Raw genomic sequence first — 24,109 nt, forward strand, 5'->3', positions numbered from 1 at the left:
TATATATATTGCATTGATTATAAATTGATAACATACTATTCCCTTATTCAATTACAAAATTATCACTAAAATATTATTACAACTAGCTAAGTTAAGTATTATTCGTATGTATTAAAGTATAAAATGTTTAAGATCATTTCATCTCACCATAACCTTTAAATCGTTGTTTAAAAATACACACAATAATTAATTATGATATTATGGTTTATTAACAGTTACCATATATGCCACAGACATACCACAGATCTTCGATTAATAGTTGTTATTTATGATCGATGCAAGCGAGCGATCGTGCATTGTAGTGCGTTCTAAAAAGTGGCGTAACACTTTCTAAAAAAAATTAGGAACTATTTTCTTTCTAACATTTTTTATTTGTTCTGTGATATACGACTTATAAAAAAATTAAGATGTAAAATTTTGTAAACAATTTAAAAAATAAAGATTTGTAACAAACTTATTATCGTACTTACGACAAAAGCACAAAACCACGAAGTAAGAAAACAAATTAGTTATTTACTTACTGCGTGGTTTTGTGCTTCTGTGGAGAACAAAGGAATTAATTCTTTGCAAATTTATAGTTCTATTAACTAACGATAAACATCTATGTTAAAGGGTTATCCAAAATCCAAAAAACAGATGTGTTCGTGAGCAAGTGAGTTTTAATTAGGTTCGCTGACACGCACACATACAAAGCTTTTATATGTGTAGCGTGACAACAGATGATTAGTTTACATTACCTCACTTTACTTGCGCGTAGTCGATCTCTAGGCGTTATTATTCTTAGAATTGCATATGTATATTGTATACCTAGTTCAGGTGAGATGATGTTATTATTAAATTCTTGGTCCCGCCAAACGGTTTTATGAATAGTTTATTACATTTAACATTACTATAAACCACTTAGTATATAAACATTATATATCAACATTAAACACACGGGCAAGTAAGGCATCTTATACATAAATTTATTAAAATATTAGTACCAAGTTTATAACTATAATTTACTAAGTACATACCAATAAGCTCATTGATATTTTGTGCATATTTGACCTTTTCTCCGTTGCCAAATATCGGATATCACAGCCTTTACCTTAATTATATCATTCTTTAGAGAAAACATTTGACTATAAGTTATTTTGTATTTTATTAATAGGAATGTAATTTTTTTTATGATGCAATAGTAAACTTACGCGTTCAAACATTTAATTAAGTAATGATTTATTCCTAAAATATTGTACGACTCTTCACCGTAAGAGCTATTTTATTTATGAGCAAATACAGTATCACTTTAAGCACCAATATAGAACTGCAGATAATCTTAAATAACCTCAGATTCTATTTTGAAATACACGCTTTATCTCTTCTTTTCTGTAGGCGTGTGATTTTTGCCAATTACTATTAATTTTTCTTGTAGCCATATGAGTTGATAGCTGAAATAAAATAATCATTTATTTATTTATTTATAATGCTTTATTGCACAAACTTAGACAGAAACAGCAAGAATACATTAAAAAGGAAAAAAAAGACATCGTTTGTGCAAGGGGCGGTCTTATTGCTTAACAGCAATCTCTGCCAGGCAACCTGGTTGGAAAGGAAATGTACGAAGTTCTGGGATAGCGCAAAAGTAACAAGTATCTAATATTGGAAAGAAAAAAAATACGTACACAAATTAAATATATGTACTTAATTATAAATATTATAAGCAACATAAATACATAAAAAATAGAATAAAATAATAGTAAATACATATAAAATATATATACGTGCATAATAATCATATAATTCAATTAAATATAATTTTCACTTTATCTCATATCTTTAAAGGCGGTTTCAATTATTTGTGTATGAATATAAATTTTCACACATAAACAACAAAATAATAATCGTATGAACTAAAAATTTATTATCACAGTATAAATCAAGTAAAAATATGAGAAATTTTGAAAGAAATTTCAATGCTATAAAACTAAAAATTAAATTTAACAAAGGCCGCGTTCCATCGATACAATATTGTAATCATTGAAATAATGTTTCGTATTGGTTGTGATGGTTCTTAATCATCTCAATAGATGGCGCGGGGTGCCCCTTAGGCACATGAAACCGAAAGAGTAGAATAAATTTGATTACTGTGGCAGGATCACGGGTGGCCGAGAGGCTAGGCGTTGCTACGGTTAGGCAAGATACGCAGGTTCGAATCCTGCCTCGTGATCAAATTTTTTCTATTCTTTCAAAATTTCTCATTTATAAAGCATTTCAATGCTATAAAACTAAAAATTAAAAGTAAAAATATGTTTTTGCGCGATTAGTACTACCCTGCCCCCAGGCAAATAAAGCAGAATTATATGAATAACGGCATTGAGATTTTGCAAAGAGAATTGAATATATTATAATAAATTTTAACTTAAATATTAATATCGTATACACTTACCATGGAATTCTTTATCGCAATGCATCAATAATTCAAGCCACTGTGAGCCGCTCACATCTGGTATGGACAGACTCCCTCCATACTTGTCTGGCAGACACTTGGGACTAATGTATTTGTATAGAAGCTCCCTATCATTCCCCATAAATACTATTCTTGATCGTAGCTTCTCTTTGAGAAGAGGCTTGAACAGTTGGAACACCATGTTGAAGATATACGGCTGATTTATTATGTACAGACCCTTGATACGGAGCGGTATGCATTCCTGAAAAACGAAATATCATACTAAATCTTGTATTTCGAGATAAATAATTTATATTTTATGAGATAACATTTACAATATCTGAAGGATTCAAGTGTACGATGGTTAATCTTCAATCTTCATGATGCATCACTGTTGATTTTGTATTATTAAAATTGTATATATTTTATCGATTCATTAAAAGTATCTAAGCATTAATATAAGAAATATAGATCTATTCTTAAATTTAACCCATATCCATAATTAATAACAATCTTAAAAAGCAACACACCTGCAGCCAATCGACGATTCTCTTGGCGAACTGGGGAGTGAACTGCCAAGCTTGTTGAAGACAAAGACCATCCATATCAAATATAACGACGGCGCCGCAGATTTGTGTTTCGGGCTCCAGCATCGCCGCCTCCAAGAAAAGGACGCATCCTTTGAACACCTCATCCAAGTTGCATTTGTTGTGATCCCATTTTTCTGGCAAGAAAATGAAGCATCTTTACGTTTTCTGTCCTTATAAATAGTTCGTATGTAAATGTGAAGAAGGTATGAAAATGGGTTTTATAGTTATTTAGCTACCTATTAATATTTCCTGAATGTTAGCGTAATTACGCCGTTATTATACATATATATGTAATTAATTCCCGCATTCCTTTCAGACTTGGAAATAATAATAATTTAACAAATATTCTATCTAAATGCTACCTAAGAATGATCGTTAATAATTTCCTGATTGCTGTACGATTGGAATCTGAAAATTCATCCTTGCACACATTGCAGTTATATGATAGTATAAATAAGCTCTTAATTTGAGTAATGGCAGTAAATGAGGAATAACTGATTTTCAAATTATACGTAGAACAGGAAACAACATGGTGAAGAATTACAATCATAATATAATTCAGCTGTTTCGTCATATTTCATGCGTCATCACAATTCGCAAATCATGCAATAATGTATTTATTTCCACGACTTCAAATTAGTCTTGCGTGAAAACGGTTAGCGTAAAAAGGTATTTTATGTCAGCTAATATTCCGGGTTTATATCATGGTACCTTTCGATTCTTAATTATACCTCTTTAAGCTTTGTTTTCAGGATGAAATTGCAAACCATTTGTAATATTAGTAGTTAATTCGGGTTAAAAAAAAACATCGGAGATATTTTTTTAGTTTAGAATCTTAATGAGCAGAGGCGTTCTCTTAAATTTAAAACAGGCATGTCACATATGCTTTTGTTTATGATAGGTGAAAGATAGGCTATACTACTATATTTCTCCGTGATATACTTCTCACAGATGTTTTATAAAATCTCTTCAAGCAAATACTTGACCTTGGCAATTACGTGGAGAACTGCCAACTTAACTACTTATCAAAAGTTTCCTACTATAAATGTTGCAATAAATACTTTATAGCTATTCCTATAACATTTTATATTGATGTCAAACAGCAAAAACGTGAAACTATATAATTTGCATTATAGATAATAACAGCCGAATTGCCTATGAGTAGGATTTTTCTCATATCGGTCGCATAATTGGATTCACGTTTCCGTTTCACATTATGAACAATTTTTTTTAAGTTTGTTATAAAAGGCGTATTTTTTCGAAACACGAAGCGATTATATAAATCACTAATGTACTGACTGCCTAGTTCCAAAACAAGTACTCGTCGTCCAAGCTGGTCTCTCGTAGGTAGCACCTTAAGTACATTCTGATTGAAGACATTTTGTTCCTTGCTTGGCGTCAGGCCCTCGTAATGCTTGTGATGCTTCAATTTGAACGAATAGTAGCGTTTGATCTGGAAGAATGTTTAAAACATTAAATTTGTAAATAGTTTTTAATTTAAGCAAGTGAAATTAAGATTCAGAAGTTGGCTCACATAAGGCAGTAGCGGTTTTTATGAAAAACTAAAGGATGTGAGAAGTCTTTTTGATTTTCGTCAATCGGGAGACATAAAAATAATCAGGAAAATAGTTTTCCTGATTATTTTGATATTGATATATCATTTTCAACACCTAATATAATTCAGACTTACCAAGTCGTAAGCGCTTTCAGGATAAAATTTGCAGGGTCTGAGAAATCTGATGAGCCATGCATCCCTGTCACAGGGTACGTAAAGTTCCTTATCCTCTGTAAAATAACGATTATTCGTGTTGTTGATATTGGCCATAACGGTATGTTAAGGTTTTATCATTAAAATAATGGTATGTTAGGATTTTAGTCATTACTTTTGTACGTGTTACGAATTGCTATCACAATTTTTAAAGCTGAACGATGCGTTATTACTGTATTCTATATACATAAGTACAAGACTTGAAAGAAAAAAAAGATATGTTTTATCTTACTTACGTAAGTTGCTTTTTTTTTATTTAATAACCGCAATTTGGATTAGCTATATATCCATAAGATTATCACATATATCAATAACAACAAGACAATTTCAGTTTTTAGTTTTGAGAAACATTGAAAATTTCTACAAATCAGAACCTTCATTAATAAATTCGACATTCGACATTAATAAATGGGTATGTGTAATTTGTACCTTCTAACAGTCTTCGTAATTCTTCAACAGCGGGATTGACAATTTCAGGAGTCTCACGTAATTCTTTTCTAGCAATCTCACGAACCGATTCTTTAGGCTCGTCTAACTCGAATTGGAGGAGAAAATCACCCAGTTGTACGCCTGGTAGTTGTGACACATCCGACAACATGTGCTTCGATACTGGAACAATTAAAATTGTATTTGATTAAATTATGACTGCAGTCCACGCTTTTATGAGATAGAACTAAAGCTAATTACAATTTGAATTAATTCAATTCAATTTTATTTTATGAATGGCAGTGCTGTGTTGCCACAATTTTGCCAATGTCACGTTGTGGATAGTTTTACATCTGAGATTTATAAGAGGCTCAAAAGTATCCGTCAAGCGCAGATATCTACAACACAAAAATGAAACACACAATATATAGAAATTACCACTACTACCAACACCAATTTGAATTATTTCTAACTGAATTGATATTTCTTTCTCGACAAGCATGTCTGACATATTATGTGTTTGCATACAAACTGGCATATTTCGTTTTTTATAAGTTTTAAATGTGTCCTGCCAAATTTTTCTATGACTAGTTCTTTGGTGAAGCCGTGAAAGGGACGTATAAAGATTGATCAATTTATGCAACATATTATTATTCTGAATCTGAAATAGAAAAAAACGAGTTCTATTATTTATTAGATTAAGTTAAGATACAGAGTATTAAGTGATTTGTCTGTTATTTAAATTTGGGGCATTTTAGTTGGATTATATGAGTAAATGAATAGAATTTGAACCAGTATTAAAAAAATAAATGAAAGGGTTAAGGTAACAATCTATTAAATTGTTTATACAAGAAATACTTTATTCAGGAACTCTGTATTTGAAAAACATAAGTGGTTTTGTTACAGTTGTAGGTTTGTAAACCTACGCATAAACAATATTTCAACAATAAAACAATATTTCATATACCACTGTTACCTAAAAATTTACAATTTAATATACTCTTATAAATGTTAATTTATACAATCGTTATGAATAAAAAACATTTGAACAGGTATGTAAGAATGTTGAAAAATAACTATGTAGGTATAAAATTTCATTGCATGGAAATTTAATTTTACGCATCATCATGACATGACAATGAAGTTAACGTCCCCAGAGTGACACCAAGAATATTACTAATCTTAATACCCTGTGGCCATTGTATGAGTAGTTCTGTTGTTTAAATGTGGGATGGCTATGACTGTAGTTGAACTTACGGAAAACCCAGATTTAAAATATTGCACAAGAAATGAATTAATATTTTTCTTGTATACATTTGCATATGTCAAATATTGCTAGATATAGCCAATTTAAACAGGTTTTGTTGGTTAAAAATCCATAAGTTTTGATTGCATTAAAATTTTCCTAAGGCACATCCTGATCGCTGATTGGGGTATGGGGTTCGAGGCTATTGGCATTTGATCACTGATGAAGTTACCCATGAGGAAATTATCATCATATCGTATTCTATGAATAACAATCAAATAAATAGCATTTAATCTGCTGATATTCCACAATGTAATACGATATTGTATGGATTTTAGACATGTGTCTCAGTTTTGTGTTAGTTAAAGGTGATCAAAAGTTTATATTATTTATATCCTTACAAATATTTAATACAAATGTGATGACGTATTTGTTTGTCTTTCTTTTGAGTGCGACGTCGCACTGGAAAGATTTGGTTTTTTTTCCTGGAGATTGTGAGGAGGCTAGAGAATTAGAAGCCTTTTTTTAACACGGTGAAAGGCATAATAATAAGGAGATGTATATTAATTAATAGAACTACGTTTAAATCATTTGAATAGTTGCATTATCTTAATACGTGCCGATTATTATATTAGGTGACTAATCGGTATATTTAGCCCTAAAATGGTAAATATTATAATTCATTGTTATATAACAATTCAGTTTAAGTATAACATGTACTAGGCTATCTGATCCTGCAAAGTGACGTTGATTACTGCGACTGAGAGGTTTATTTACGCTGTTTTCTCTTCTTTCTCCTTTGCAATGAGTATCCTCACTTATAAACAATAACTCAGTTATACATTGTAATGCAAACAAATTCTAAATATTCAAATCATCATTATTTTTTAATTTTCATTCACACATAAATGAAGACTACATTTAAATCGATCTCTTATACAATTTTTTTCTTATTTGCAGTTATAATAGCAAAATGGTACATTCTTGCTAGGGTATCAATCGTGTTTATTTTTAGTTCCATTAAAATCAAGGGCACATTTAATTTGTACCTATCGTCGGGTAAAAGTATAAAGCGTGATCGTGGATAAATCTTTTATTGGGATATAAACCGATACCTGCACTAATGTATGTTTCGTGTACAAATCTGTTGACACGCACATTTTTAGTTTTACGTTTAATATTAATTAGATACGTAAAACATTTTATAAAAGCTTATTAATTACAAAGTAGGGTAATCAAAAATAAAATGATATGAACCCCTAAACTATACTTTTATAATGAAACACAATTTAGCAATATGTAATATGTAAGAAAATTCCTACATTAAATTTAGTATTGTTACTGATTTTCTTACCTCTCCCCATGTTTCCACAAACAACAATATTAAATGAACCACAGAACAAGTTTCAGTGATGGTTTAGCAACGTATGCCGGTAACGTGCGAAGACAGACTGCGCTTCAGTAGGCAATTGGGACGATTTATATTATTAGCGATCATACGTGCACACACTAGACATATTGCCGGCTACTTTCCTCTTGGTGTTTACAGTTTGTATCTTATAATTTCTATGGTTTTGGGCCAATCTAAAATAAATAGCGAACAGATATTGACTTGGTTCGTTATTTATACTATATATGAAGTCTATTTTTATGTATATGTAATCCATATTTTCCATTCTTCTGCAACATATTAGCTAGTTGATTAACCATTAATTTTCTGATTACGTATAAGAAAAAATGTAACTATTTATTTCAATGAATTAAACATCTCACTGTATACTATTAATAAATTAGGTTAAACATATTAGGAAAAAATTTGTTACATTTATTATAAATAACTTTATTTTGTTTTGAGCTTGAACAAGGTTTTATACATGCGAAATTTTAAAAGCTGCTTTGTTGACAAGGTATTCATGTTTTTTTATCTAATTTCCTCTAATGGAAATTAGATTAAAAAAATCCTTCGAATTTACGTGCACGTGGGAGCGATCGGCGATTTAGGAATTATGTCGTCATTCATTGACCATACAGAGATAAAAACATAATAAGTGGCAAAATTGGCGATGGAAGATTATTATACAGACTATATACCATAATACCTTAAAAAAGGTGGACTTTTACAATTTTGAAAAACCATTTCGGATATCGGATTAAATTATAAGAACTTTGATTTTTTTATAAGAATTTATTATCTATATTAACAATTACAATGCAATGCAATGAACGAAAAACTAAATATTATTAGTATTGTGTAAGAATATTTCATTTACATAAACATTTAGGACGTCAACTTTTTTACTTTTCTCACACGATTTTATTAAGGAATACATAAGTGTACGGATCATACCTATCTAGATGTGCAGTGTGTTTATTATATTATCGCCATCCAGTGTCGAGTAGAATTGCGTAAATGATACACCGCCAATCTACTCAACACTGGATGGCGCTGAAGTAGATTTTGTTATTTGTCCACTACTAAAATTTAAAATATATAATAAAATAGATATCGTAAAAAATTAAAATATGGTGAAGATATTTAGTATCCAATTAATGAATTGACTTATAATTATAGAAATTATCGATTAATTATAATAGATGACGCTGTTACTAGTTTTTATTAGGATATGCTTGGGGTTATATTGATGTTGTTTTATTCGAATTAATTATTAACGGTTATTGTATCGTTGACTGATTTATTACATTCAAATTTATGCTATAAATAACAAATGCATAGGTGATAACTGTTAACTATTTTGTAAAAAAAAAACATCAGAAAAACCTATCTGAATGACTCTTTAGAACTTAAGCACGTTGTTTGGGACTTGACTGCTTGATCAGAAAGTATTTTGCATTTGAAATAGAAAAAGACAAAATTTATATCCAAAGGAATTTTGAATATCGTATTTACATTTTAAATGCAAGTAAATCAATTAAGGTACCTAATTTTGTAGGTTTGAAATATAGGTGCAAAATTTTCAAGGTGCGCTGCGCGCTGTTTGCCCTCGCGTGCACCTGACCTAGAACAGGCTTGAGGGCAATGCTCTGACTCACTGTCCCTATTCATGTTACGAGTTACGAGCAATAGTTTAACCGACTCCGAAACGTAAGATGTAAAAGGCGAGAATGCAATTAATATTCTATATTAATGAAGAAAATAAATAATGCTTTTGTTTTTATGTCGATACTTGATAGACAAGTATTGCATATTGTCATTTAATTATCATATTAGATGCAATTTTTATCGACGTTTCCAAAAACAAAGTAGGTTCTCAATTCATTTTTTTTGTTTTGTTGCTAGCTCCTTGGAATTTTCTTTTGGGGTGATTATTATTTTTGTGTTTGATAGGGAATTGCATTTGGTCCCATTATTAAATGAAGAGTGGCACCTCAACTCAATTGTTCAATTTTAAATATTTAATAAATGAAGTAGTAGTACTACACAGTATAAAACAAAGTCACTTGCAATGGATTTTTATGGGGTTCTTTTAATAGATAGAATGAATCAAGAGGAAGGTTTATATGTATAATAACATCTATTAAACTACTCCGAATTTAACGCGTGCGAAGCCGCGGGCAAAAGCTAGTAAAAAATAAGATATGGTTTTGTTCATTTGATCAGATTTTCCTAGGATTTCATGAAATTCCGTACTATTAAAAGCAATGTGATGTAAGAAATAGTTTACGATGTACGTTACTGAATAATTTGTATCGTACTTAATAATAATAATCATAGACCTCCGTAATTGGTATCGAGCCAATCCAGAGGTTGGTGCTCTAATATACGTGCACATCACGTAATTGCATTTTATACCTCTCTCTCTTTTATAAATAGGAAAGTGATGGTATCATTGTTTGTTATGTTTTTATGCCTAAAGCACTAAATCGATTTTGATAGAATTTTACTTGACGAAATCGGGACGGACACACACAAATGGTTTTCTCAAGAACAGTAGAAAAGCATATAGTGAAGTGCAAACGAGTAGAGCATGATGGAAATCTACTATTTATTCTCTGTGGTTCGTTTCACATATTTTCTTTACAAATTCACTAATCGTATATAATATGGTATGAAAAAGTGAGAGAGTTTGAGTTTTTCCTTATACAAGTAAAACTCACCGCAGCTCAACAAAAAATTCACCAGTATCGGCCATTTCGTGCATAAGACAAGTAATCTATCTTTCATAAAACATCTTATTTTAAAGTGCCTCAGATTTAATAATTTTGTATAATCTACGTGACCGTCAAAAGAAACAGATACTGGTGAAACTTATTTGAAAGTCATTTTTGTGAAATTTTCATCATTTACAAATTCATATTTGACAAACAGCATTGAAAAAATAAAAATAGACAGAAATAGAAATAGTACTTATTTAGCACATATCTTTTAAATAAATTATCGCATTGAGCGTTTTTCTACTCTCTAATTTGTCTGCGATCGATCAAAAACTTGTCATGGCCGCTTTTGTAATATTTATAGCAAAAAATTGTCTTCAAAAAGTGTGACTGTGAACATGCAGATAATACAAAATTTGAAATATTCTATACTTTTTATCGATTATTTTACTAACGAATGATGTATCGTCAGCAGAATGTTAAAATTTTAATAATATACAAAGGTTAAGTTTGTTAATCCAAAATAAGGGTTTCCATCGCAAATCTAGATTGTTAAAAGTTAAAACTAAGTAATATTATGGTATCATAATAGTATGATGTAATTTTCGAACGTATTTTGGCATTTGGCTAACTGTCATAAACTTTTTATGAGTGCAAAATGTTACCAATGCGTCAGATGCAGCTAAATACGAGGAGTAATCTGTAATATCAATTTTGAACTATATGGATATATATTTTCTCCGTACGTGTATTTGTGTGTTGAAATTGACAATCTGAGTATGTATATGTTGTTAAATATATATTCCTGTAATATTCAACTTAAGGTTAAATTATATGAAGCCTGGTGGTGCCCAAGTGTGATAAAAAATAATGACGCTTTTAACCGAAATTAAAAGAGAAGAAAGTTCTCAATTAGCTGGAATTTTTAATGTTTGTTACCTCAGAAATTTAGACAGGCTCAATTTGATATGATACTTTTTTGTTTGGTAGCTGGTGCCTTCTGATACTATCTGAAGACCTATTTGAATTTTTACTCTAATAATATGAAAACAAAATCACATATACTAAGCATAGTTTATAATACTGCTGTATAATGCAAATATTTGAATGTTTTCATACCAGATCATGTCAAAACGGTGCAATGGTTCATAATGAAATTTTGCATCGATATGTTTATAGTACGGTCGACAACAGGATAATAAGCAAATGAAAAAGTAATAATATAAACAAAGAAACAATGTTGCTGCAAGTTGCATCTTTGTATGGGTGAACAGATTTTCTTAAATTATAGATAAGAAATAGTTGTTAGAAATATATAATTTTCATAAACGACTTTGTTCCTAAATATTCAATACAACAGAGTGACCTACTTTCATAATCAATCGATGTCGTGCCAGATGTTAAGATTCTGTCGCGTGACTTAAATCTAATTGGTAATTGCATATGACCCTTATCACAAATTGGGACGGAAATTTTTATGATTTAAATATCTGAAGGGTGAAATAATCGTGACAAAATATCGGAACGTGACATGCGTGATTTTTCTTCAAAATGTTATCTTTACTTACACTTATCACTATAGCTTTATGTTAGTCTGATAATTGATAACAATGTAACTCTTCAGACTCCCGCTGTGTCTTCGATCGTGATGGCTCAGAGGTTGTATCTATGCCGTATATTTCATATGATTGATTTATGCAATTCAATTTGCAGCGGCTTACATAATAATATTTTTAGTTTCGGTTGCATATTTATTTCAATACTTTTTTCATTATACAATTATTGTAGTTATACACTTAAATTTGTAGTAATACAATTATGTAGTTATTTCATCCCCTTGTAATCCAGACGTATGTGAAGCTGGGGCTTTAGCGTATTTTTCGATCTTTTTTTACTTTCAGATTAATAGTATGGCCGGATCATGCGCCATCACTAACAAGTTAATATGACGATCCAAACCTCATATTATTATTTAACAAAAGAAGATAATTTCAACTCAGACACGACAAAAACTCTCCCTTTGGACCTTGTTTATATTAATAACATAATTTTTTATAGCTTTTTTATATTCCTTTTTTCTGAATACTTTTTTTTGGGCTTCTTTAATTAGTTAAATCATAAATGCATAGAGGTCTTTGAGGATTCTGACGAGTAGGTTCATCCTGTTCTAATGAAAAAGGAATAACTGGTCGTGGAGAACATTAACCTATGGAGCGGTTCTACGAATAGTTTAATGTTAATTTTTAATGATATTGTCTTTCATTTTAATATAAGATAACATCTTAAAAATACCTAAAATAACAATGTCAACAAAATCTGAAACGTATTCAATTTCTTAAAGCTTCTAACTACGCAAAGCGTGCTGCTGGCATTTTTTAAAGATGACGCTATTCCGCAAATCGTATGACTAATTATTTTGGTCGTAATACCCAATTAACATAATCTTACGTATTTACGATTACTCAAACTTTATCGTGTCTGAAGTTCTAAGCACCTACATTTTGAAATAAACATGTTCATTGTGATTTCAAAACAAATATTCGTATTCGTATTATCCTGAAATCTATCATATAATATAATATAATCTATTATATAATATCATCTCAGAAAAAACAGATTAGTTTAATCTATACCAATATTATAAAGATGAAGAGTTTGTTCGTTTCTTTGTTTGTGTGAACGCACTAATCTCAGATACTATTGGTCCGATTTGAAAAATTATTTAAATGTTAAACAGCCCATTTCCTCAATGGAAGGCAATCGGCTATATATCTACCACGGACGAAGCCGGTTCGGACCGTTAGTAAATTATAAACAGGAATAAAATTATGGTGTACATAATGGTCAGAGCATTATTACGTCGTAAAAATAATTTTTCATGAAAATTTCGTCTTTTTGATTGAGAGAAATGATATAACATTTTAATCAGTCAAAGTCAGAAATAGGTTGTGGTAATTATTCATTTATTGTATATTATCTGTGTCTTGTCGTTACCTATTCGAATTTTAAATTGATGATAGTGACATCGTTTGCCTCGATTAAACAACAAAGTAATAAGTATTATGCAATTATTTATGGACGTGAATTTAATTCTGATAACGCAGACCCGGTCTTGCATAATTATATGCAGCGTGGTCGGTAAAAAATATATTGCTATCATAACGATATCCATTTCATTATTTATTTTTAACATTGATGTCATTATGATTTCTAATACATTATAGACTGTTTACTGACCTGTCAGACGCAGTCTCGTCTTCGCGCAAAGTTTTAATAAACGTATTTTTTTTTATTTGGCGCATTACAAAAACTTTTTCCATGACACCCTTATCCAAATAATAAAAAAAAGAAATTGAATTAGCGAAATCTGTTCAATTGTTAACACTCGATGCCGTGACTACGAGTAAAAGAGATTAATTTTTATACATAAATATGACGCATAAAAATTAAGATTTAAATTTAAAGACTACGTCGCATTCTTATAATGATTCATATATAAGGTTGTGTTTGTAGATATAATTCATTTTATGGCCATAAACTTTTATGGCTACACGAACTTTACGACTACTAGAAATATTGTCTTTAACCAGTAGTAACTATGATAATAACAGATAATTACAGATACATCTCTGAATCAAGTTTCGCTACAATTAAATAATCAACCAATACCACAAAGAGTGCCCTAATCTCAGTTCAATCTAGACCGAAATGAAATTCTTCCTCCACTCATTGGTTAAATTATAAATTAAATTATTTAATTTATTGCGTATTTACTATAAATACATTGCATTAGCTCGTCCATCACATATATATTTACTGTTTTTGTCTTTTGAGTGTAGTATTTCTCCTCAACTAAACGGTTATATTTATCTATTACCAAGTCGACACACTTGAATACTAAACTAATCTGCGCAATGTCGGTTGTGTTCCAAGAGCATTTTTATGCTTGGAAAATTTAAAAATTTATGTATAATTATTATATTTTTGTTTATTTTTTTTTAATATTAATGCGAGTTAAATTTGTTTGTTATAAATTTATTATTAATGCTTCGTTATTTGAACCACACAAACTAAATGGTATATCTATACGCCCACAATGACCCAGTTATTTGAACTTTGTATTCAGAAACCGTTGCATGCTCCCATTTGATGATTTGATCAAATATTATCAAATTCAAATTTAAATACATATATAGAGATTACAGATTGTTTTACAATCTACGACAGTTTAAATGTGTTAAAAGGTGGAAATAATAAATTATTTATAGCTCATTTATAAATGTAGGTTCAGTATCATCATAAAAATTAATGTAAATATTTTTTTATTTATTTAATAAAATGCGTATATATTTCATGAGCATGTGAAATTATAATAGATCTGATAGTGGCAGGGTAGAAGCGTCATAGTAGCAGAATTAAGTTTTACAAAAATAATATATATTTAAGTACGTTCTTTATTTTCTTTAGATTTCTCTGTAATTAAAGATTTGTATATATGTAATCAGTACAAAATACATTTACAATCAACGATGTGGGATTGATTAATATATTTATATAATACCAATTCGCCCGGGATTCGCCCGTGGTACATACATAGCCTATGTCACTCAGTGAAGTATCAGCTTTCTAATGGTGAAAGAATTTTTAAAAATGGTCCATGGTACAAATGGTGGTCTTTGCGTGAAAATGTTACAAATATATAAAAATACAAAAGGGTCCTCTTTAAAAAAGTGTCCTATTTTAAATTCCCTGTATTGTAGATGGATGGTTGTGTACTGTAAATTTGCTTTTAGTTCAGCAACATCGTGTTCTTGGCATTGGATTTGTTTATTGTCTATGGTCATATCGCTGTCACATTTGCACGGTAATAATGTTTCAATACTCTTCCTCAATTTATATCGCATTTGTGTCAGTCACACTCGCCAGTGTCACATGTTTCTTCATTTTTGTTACAATTTTCCATCATTTCTCATTTCCGATGACAACCTCGAAGTAGCAATAAACGATCTATAAGCTTTCTATTAAACATATTGTGTGTATATTGCATTATTCTACCTGCTTAATATTTTACCATTATATCTTTCGTAAAAATTAAATAGAATAGATTTTAAATTGAAGTTTTGCACATATATCACAAATAATTTAAACGTTTTAAAGAGTAGAAAAAAAATCATGAGATTTGATTATAATGCATTTTTGACCGTACCGTGAACCCATGATCCCAAAAATTTTTAGAAATTAAAAAATGTTTGTAAAAAGTCTTATATTTTGTATTAGGAATTTGTTTGATTTCATGAAGTCCTTTAGCTTTGTTGACACTGAATTAATATCAGATTAATTCTAAATGAAAAAATTCAAAAATATTTATTTGGCCAGAAAAAATAAATAGTAACAGTAGTAATAAATAATACTAAAATTAAAGATGACACCCATAAAAACTTTATTACATTGATAAATAATAATCATACCTCTCTTTATTAGATAGATGACATCTGTACGAAAAACATTATTTTAATGAAAGTTTTTTTTTTTTTTTTTATTGTGGGATAGGGAAGCGCTTGACTACCATCTCGCCTGCTGGTAAGCGTAGATGTAGTCTAAGATGGAGCGCGCTTCCCTAGGAGGTACCTGTTCACTCTACATTTGAAGATCTCCAGATTATACCCGCCAGGGAACACAGACTCAGGAAGCATGTTCAAGTCCCTAGCGGTTCGAATAAAGAATGTAGAGTCGAACCGCTTAGTCCGGGTACATGGAACATCCACCATAAAGCGGTGCCTAGAGTCTGTGCACCTCGACGACCGATGGAAGAATGGGGATGGCGGAATCAAATTGTGTAATTCCGCAGCGCACTCTCCAAAGTGTATCCGATAAAAGACCGATAGACTAGCCACTCTATGGCGATGAGCGAGGCTCTGTAAGTCTTTTGCCTACCAGATCATCGTCGTTTATGAGCTTCTTAGCACGCCTCTCTATCGCCTCAAGCGTCTCCAGCTGATATTTGGCAGAACCATCCCAGAGGTGAGAGCAGTATTCCATGCACGACCGGACTTGTGCTTGGTAGAGATTGAGCAACTGTCCCGGGCTGAAATACTGTCTCACCTTCGCCAGAATACCAAGCTTTTTCGAGGCTACTTGGGCTTTTGATTCAATATATGAACCAAAGTTCAGAGTAGGCGTTAAGGTGATACCAAGAAGCTCGAGGTGGCCAGAAATCGGCACGGACACTCCTTGGAAAGTCGGAGTCAGTTGGAATGGACTCCTTTTAGCGGAGAATAGACACGCCTGGGTCTTTGTCGCACTGAACTTGACCAGATTGGCATCACCCCAGTCGGAAAGTATCCAAATAAATACAATCATTATCACCCCATATATTATTTTTCAATGCAGGGACACAGACATTCTATGTGCGATCATGCCATCATCCACCACGCTGGTCAAGCGCGGGTTGGCACTTGGTAGATGTCGCGTGTTGTCAAACGTTTAATTTCTCGAACATGTCGGTTTCATCACAATGTTTTCCTTCGCCGTTTCGAGCAGTGGTTATAAGGATAATGTCTGCACATTTTAAAAATCAATTTATTTTCTTGCGGCGACGTTGCACGTGCGCTTGGACTCGAACCCAGAACCCAGTCTCGACTAAAGTCCGAGATCATAATCACTGAGCCACCACAGCTCGATAAATAGAAATATAAATACAACACTTTATACATAAGTAGTAATAGGATACAATCATAAGAGTTTACAAGAATTTAAATCTCAATATAAGTTACACCAACTTGCTTTATTGCTAATTTATACAGTGCGTTAGTTACTGGGAAAAATGCTAATAAGTATGTTTGAATAAAAAATTGTATTAGATAATTGTAATGTACTCTTGGAACATAATTATGTTAAGAGAATAATTGATTACAGTGTCTACTCTATGGTTTTATTTTGGTGATGTTAAGACAAATTTACAGTAATAAATCATATAGAATTCTATATGAAAAACTGCAGTTTAAATCATAGATGGTATTCAATGATTTTTAGTACCATTACTTATTGCGAGTTAATATTCAGACGGAAATTGTGTTACATATAACAAGTTTATGATACAAATGTTTTACCATGCTACGATTTTTTTACATAAATCGACGCACATAATTAGTAATAAAATTATTTGATGAGAACAATTTGATAGTATTCTAGAAAAATAAAAAACTACGCTTTATATATACGGAACGAAATATATATACGAAACGCTTTAACGTGATCGCAGTCTACGAAGAACCTATATCTAAAGAACTTTGTATATTGATTACTGAATCACACATATTGAAGGTTGTCTTTGTGTGGTTCCGGTTAGGTTATTTTATTGTATCACGCAGTATTGTTATAACCATCTTCATTAATATATGATTATATACCTATGAATCATTTCCAAATAGTTCAAAAATTTAAAACTTCCCGGTTATAGCTATCACTCTCAAACAGCAGAATTTGTTATTTGATTTTCATCATGTCCACAAAAATATACTTATATATTATCAATTTTTAATATAATTTTGTTTTTATTGACAGTCATGGTTGCTCTGTGATTCGGACATCAGAGTTAAAAGCAAAAGACATGGTTTCGGGACCGGGTGAGCGCGCAATAAAAAAAAATGTTTTTTCGATTTATCTGCTTATATTATTCATATCACCAATGCTCGAAACGGTGAAGCGAAACATTGTGAGGAAACCAGCATGTCGAAGAATCAAAAGTTTGTCGGCATATGTTATCTGCCAACCCGCACTTGCCAACGTGGTAGATTATAGCGTGAACCCTCATAGGTAACCTGTGTCGTTGCGGTCGAGCTGATGGTGATGATAAATGTATCCAAATTTGAAATTTTTCGTTTTTATTGGTCACTGACCTATTTTTAAATGAAATAACAAACAAAGAGCAATTCAACTAATGATAATTAATCGTGTCCCAATTTCAGTGTTCCGTCGAAGCTGACATTTCACCTCATCATGATAATATATAGGTATGATCCTAGATAATTAAAATATCTCTTAGGAATATAGCTTATAGCTAAAAGGATCGTATTTAAGACAAAACAATAATTTTGAACTTTTTGGGAGTTTTTGGTGTTACATTTTTTATTATTATCATATTTCATATACTGAAAATTTCAACAATGAATACACTAGTTAATATAATTGAAACTGGATTAAGTCTAGTTCCTTTTTTGTTTAGTTTTTGTATTAATTCTCGCATACAACTGACGCAATAAAACTGTTTATTATGCATTCTTTTTCAACTGCTCTTTGGTGCATTCCTTTACATTTCCTGAATATTTATTGTTAGGATAAAATTCTTGCTATATGTAACTTCTTGTAGTTCTTTTATGTAAGGACATAAGGCTTGGCTTTTTTTGTGTATCACTCTGTAATGGTAAACGAAGGGCAGAAGAAGTGACCGTTGTGTTTTGTTTTCCGTTCTAATTAAAATGATCATACAAACATACAATCTCAACGTTAGGCAACGCTACACGACTGATAAGGCCCATGTCGAATTTCAGCGCAATGAATTATGAAACGTCGATCGGTTAGAAAAACATAGGCAAATCAAATGATTGATTCTATCTGGTAAAACCTGTTATAATTTCCTCGAATTACGAGCGATTCTATTGATATAGAGATCGCAACTGCCAAGATATCGATAAAAATATAGTATTATTTGGTCCATGTTATTCTTCTATAACATAATAAGACAATTGAGTTAATTACTTTAATATACTAAGGGTGGCAATCCTACTTTCTGTATAAAAACATTGTTATTGTTATGTTTGATTTAAGCCAACGCTAATATTTTATGCAATATGAGTACCTACTAACCTATCGTTTTACCACACAATATCTTACTGTCGATTTAAACTTTAACCCTTAGGTTTATAATGAACGAATATGAATAAGCAATTGTAGAGTATGACTTCATAGAACAGAATGGTTGTCAATATTTTTTTCTAACATGTATTTTTTATGATATGTTTTTTTCAAGAAACTAATTATTACATTGAATATATATACATTGTGTAACTGATCTCAATGACAGAATCTGATCAGACAATGAGAATTGTTCGCTGTAAACAAAGGAGTTAAATTTATGTGACCTTGCGATCATTAAATCAATTAAATATGCAAATAAAATTAAAGCTCCTATAAAGTATGTTCTTGATCTGCGATAACATTTTTACGAAAGTGTTATTGATAAAATGTAAATTATTAAATTGTTAATTGTTAAATATCATAAATTTATATTAAATTATAGAATTTAAATTTCATATGTATGAAGCAGCAATTATCTTTTTATTGTGTCTAAATGGAACTATTTTGTACTGTATCGGGAAGACACAGACTCCTGAAACACAGCGAAAGCTATATTAGGAGTCTGAGTTTCATGTTGTATGTGATTTATAATTTGTTCAATAACTGATTTTTATTATTTTTAAGAAAGTAGTATAGCATGTACTTATTCGTAAAAATATATACGTACATAAACAAAAACGGGCGAGACGAGACGGACGAGAGCTTATGATTATGAATGTTTGAATACATCTTTTTAAGAACAAAAATATAGTTCAGGTAACAAAATTTCATACTTAATGTCACTAGTCTGAATGTATCTGTATTTAAAAGTTAATTTAGATGTAGCTAAACAAATATAAAGTTTCCTAAATTAGGAATGTTAGTATTAATATTTCTAAAACTGAGTGTGGTTATATAGATATGTCGCAGTCAACTGCTTATATCACCTGTTTCATAAGGAGTTTAGGCTCTTCATTAATCGGTGCCGATTAATAATTAATCAGAGCAGCGGCCTAATGGTTTGCACCCCAGATTTTCATCATTATCATCATTTCATATAACATTATATTGTTTCACGGGTTAATGCTTTACGGTTCGTAAATTTTAACAAGTTTTGTAAACAAATTTTCCCCAAAAATTTTTGACTTCAACCATAGTTATATTAATAAAATTTATCCTCCTCAACGAAAGCGTATTTTTGGATAGAACTCAAACTACGAGAAATTCCAATAATGTTGTAATAGCCATAATGATTATAGCCACTAATAATCCTACTAATATTTATAAGCGAAAGTTTGTAAGGATGTGTTTGTGTTTGTTGCTCTTTCACGCCAAAACTGCTGAACCTATTGCAAAGAAATTTGGTACGTAGATAGTTGGACAACTGGAAAAAGGCTACTTTTTATCTCGATATTCCTACGGAATACGGACTTACACGGGTGAAACCGCGGGGCGCAGCTAGTGTGCCTCTATTATATTTATACATATATATTTTCACTCCAGAATTTTCGGACTTTTACTTTGTATCAATTCAGTATGGTATAGACTGGTGTATTATGGAAATTTAATTTAAAAGGTTTGGGCTAGTGGACAGTGAAGCTTTTATGGTGAACCATGGCGTTTTATAGGAGGTGAGAAATTGGATAACGTATCACAAATAAAAAATAAACATATAGTCTGTGTTCTATGCGATTAATACAATATTAAAGTTGTTGACTGATTTCTCAACATTAGCCGATTGCTAAAGAAGAGTTTTGTAATCTTGAAGCATATTTATTCCTATGTTATATAATATAAAAGCCCACTGTCTGCACAAAAATAATATATTCACTTAAAATTGCAATTGCATAATATGGTCTTCAAGTGATGGTATAAATGGATATCGAAAAATATATGTATGTATATATGTTATTTAAATTTCAATTAGGAATGTTGGCTTTTAATACTATTTTTATTAATTTATGCAGATATGTTAATAATAGCTTTATTATACTGATTACGCAACAAAAGTTTGGAAGTCACGTACCTAACTTGTTTGATTTTTAAAGCCCCTAAAATGTAATTTAATCCATGAAAACGCCTCCTGTATGCGTCGCTAGCGGCTCACAACAGACACCATCCTGACATCCTTCACTACTAACTATTTAATAGGCATTAAATAAAGAACAACACACACATTTTGCATATTCAATATTTTAAATTGAATTTAATCTTGTTGTATACTAAAACAACAAAAGAGTAGCTTTATTGCAACTTTTAAATGGCACTGTTGTGTTTTAATGTGTTGTTTTTCAATTAAAGGAATTGGATGCAGTATAATATTTTAATTTTAAATGATATCCGGGTATTCTTAGTGAAATTAAACTGCGTCAATGCGACATGCTGAAAACTGGTTTCTCGTAAAGTTTTGTTTATAACGAAATTTTCTATTTAATAAATATTTTCTCGTATTAGAATGATAGATGTTGATGATGAAATTCATTCTTAACAAATTCTGATGACTAAAAACATCATTCAAAATAAATAAGCAAAACTTACCTTCAGGCGTGACATCGTGCAACACAACTTTTGTGAGAGCTTCCGATTCAGCGGGCATTTTGAGTTTACCTAGAGATAGAGTAGCTTATAATAAAAAAATATCACAAGAGGGGTTAAATTATTGTATCTCCACTTTATGTGCACTGTATTTAATGTTTTGTTTATGTGAAACAACGTTTGGCGCGTGTATCCTCGTGGATATCTGTAAGCGAACTGGTGACTACGCGCACACTTCCCCGTCACCTCTACAAAACTGACATGAGATGTCGGCTCTTATGTTTTGGCTTACATTACAAAGCTTTTGCAATGTTTGTGCCATGATGTAACTGATATGCATGCAATCTATAGTAACTCCTGGTGATTTTCGGCTATTTTTTCAATACCTATTAATGTTTTGGTTACATTGTTTTCAAATAGAACTTTTAATTTAAATTTTTCCTAACTTTTATTTCTCAGAATCATTTCGACTAAGGGAACTTTCCATGAAGGTCTGTAATACAGACCTTCGTTGTGGTCGTCTAAACACAGCAAATTACTAAATACGGTAGGAAATTAATTAACATTTTAACTACCTGTATACAGGAAAAAAACACAGATCATAAATATTACGAGCAATCAGGTCTTACAAAAAGAATTTTCATATACTTGCATACTTCTAAATCTTAAATTTTTTAAAACACATTTAAATACAAACGTCGTTTTTCTTTAATTATTTCCAGTAATGTCAAAAACATATTATAGTCATATGGTAATTTCTAAATAAATAATACGAAATAAAAAAATATGTCAATGTTTTTCTAATAATGTCGACCGTACTAATAACGTTAGGGAAATTGCGTTTCAATTACAAAATCTGAATTCTCATTATATTAAGAATTCTGCGTGCATACTTTATGCGATAATTAAACAGTTTTGTAAAATGCACTTTGTTTAAAAAAAATATGTGCCTATAAACAAATCGCATTTAAAGAGCTTAGTTAAATTTAGTTTATTGCCATCTTTTGTGTAATAGCAGAATTAAATGTTATACACAACTTATTGTTTTTTTTTATCTTAGAGCCGTTATTCTCAGATTCGTCTGATGGTAAGATAAAATGATACTAAGATCACGACTGCCCATTAATAATAACATAAGCAGGGATTGAAAATGCGTGGTTAGCTTTTAAGAGATAAGGAAAAGATTTACGACGAGAAGCAAAGGTTGGACGGGCTAGGGTGAGGAAAAGGAAACAGGCCTCCGGCTCCGTGAAGTTTTTTTATTCTTTAACGAGATTTTAAATATTCATACCATTACTTATGCTTCTGTATAAAAATAAAAATTGTTTCATATTTGTTAATAACGCCATCTGCAGTAACATACAATAACAAATAGAGGTAAATGTACACATATATCTAATAATATTTTTATGTTTCGCCACGCATTGCTGTGGCGCTGTAAGCGCCAAGGCCAAGTTCAAGTCTGCAAGAACATTGGGTAAATATAGTAATAATATTATTAATAATAATTGTTATTCTAAAAAAAAAAATCAGGGTCAATGCTTTTTTATCGTTTGCAACGTATGACTTATATTTTTACTGTAAATATAATTCAAAGTAAGGCCTTTTTATGTTATACCGGGCAACTCGGCAGTGATCACCATATGCTAAGCGATCACCACTGCCCATGAACATTCGAAGAGGTAGTTTCTTTGCGAATGCTCTGCACGATTTATGGGGGTATGGGATAACGAGAAGGAAACGGGCCTCCGGCCCCCATTAAAGCCCGGAACTCAGTAGCTTGCTAATTCTTCACGCCGGTTTCAGGAGGTCACCGGGGGTGTGGTACTTCACCGGTTCGAGCTGGCTCAATTCGTCACAAAGCGTGACTCATTTCTCAAAAAAAAAAATGTTATTCAAAAACATATAAAATATAAAATAAGTGGTCAGAAAGGCTTAATTATGGAAATTCTTTTTAATAAAATAATAGTAATACATATAAATATATGTAATACTATATAAAGTATGAGTATTGCTATCATAATTTAATTTTCAGACACAGAGATCCATACAAAATACAAGTTATTATGTTAGTAAAATAACTAGTATACGCATATATACCTAGTCTTGCCATAAATATTGTAATAAAGAAAAAAGAAAATTGTTAACTGCAAATAACATTTATTACT

The 24,109-nt window shown here is 30.9% G+C and overlaps 1 protein-coding gene across 2 annotated transcripts; it reads right to left on the reverse strand.

Moving 5' to 3' along the window:
* Positions 1-5: 5 nt before the first annotated feature.
* Positions 6-22,193, reverse strand: LOC119839957 (alpha-tocopherol transfer protein-like). 2 transcript variants are annotated; one of them, XM_038366428.1, is made up of 7 exons: positions 7,813-7,953; positions 5,216-5,395; positions 4,709-4,803; positions 4,318-4,471; positions 2,959-3,152; positions 2,429-2,690; positions 6-1,430 (listed from the first exon to the last, which is right to left on the reverse strand). In XM_038366428.1, exons 1-7 carry the CDS (start codon positions 7,820-7,822, stop codon positions 1,399-1,401), a joined length of 927 nt encoding a protein of 308 aa, XP_038222356.1. In that variant the 5' UTR covers positions 7,823-7,953; the 3' UTR covers positions 6-1,398. The 2 variants fall into 2 exon arrangements, with proteins under 2 accessions (XP_038222356.1, XP_038222347.1); XM_038366419.1 differs by lacking the exon at positions 7,813-7,953 and adding an exon at positions 21,945-22,193 and having other exon boundaries at positions 7-1,430.
* Between the last annotated feature and the right edge of the window lie 1,916 nt (positions 22,194-24,109).

This window comes from Zerene cesonia, chromosome 1, assembly GCF_012273895.1.
Source record: "Zerene cesonia ecotype Mississippi chromosome 1, Zerene_cesonia_1.1, whole genome shotgun sequence".
Lineage (NCBI taxonomy): Eukaryota > Metazoa > Arthropoda > Insecta > Lepidoptera > Pieridae > Zerene > Zerene cesonia.

Excerpts from the sequence above, each read along its gene's own strand:
- LOC119839957 (XM_038366419.1), bottom strand. The coding sequence starts at position 22,002 with ATGCCCGCTGAATCGGAAGCTCTCACAAAAGTTGTGTTGCACGATGTC. Across the intron at positions 4,804-5,215 it reads ATTACGAAGACTGTTAGAAG|AGGATAAGGAACTTTACGTA; the intron begins GTACAAATTACA and ends GTTATTTTACAG. Across the intron at positions 3,153-4,317 it reads ACTTGTTTTGGAACTAGGCA|AAAAATGGGATCACAACAAA; the intron begins GTCAGTACATTA and ends TTTTCTTGCCAG.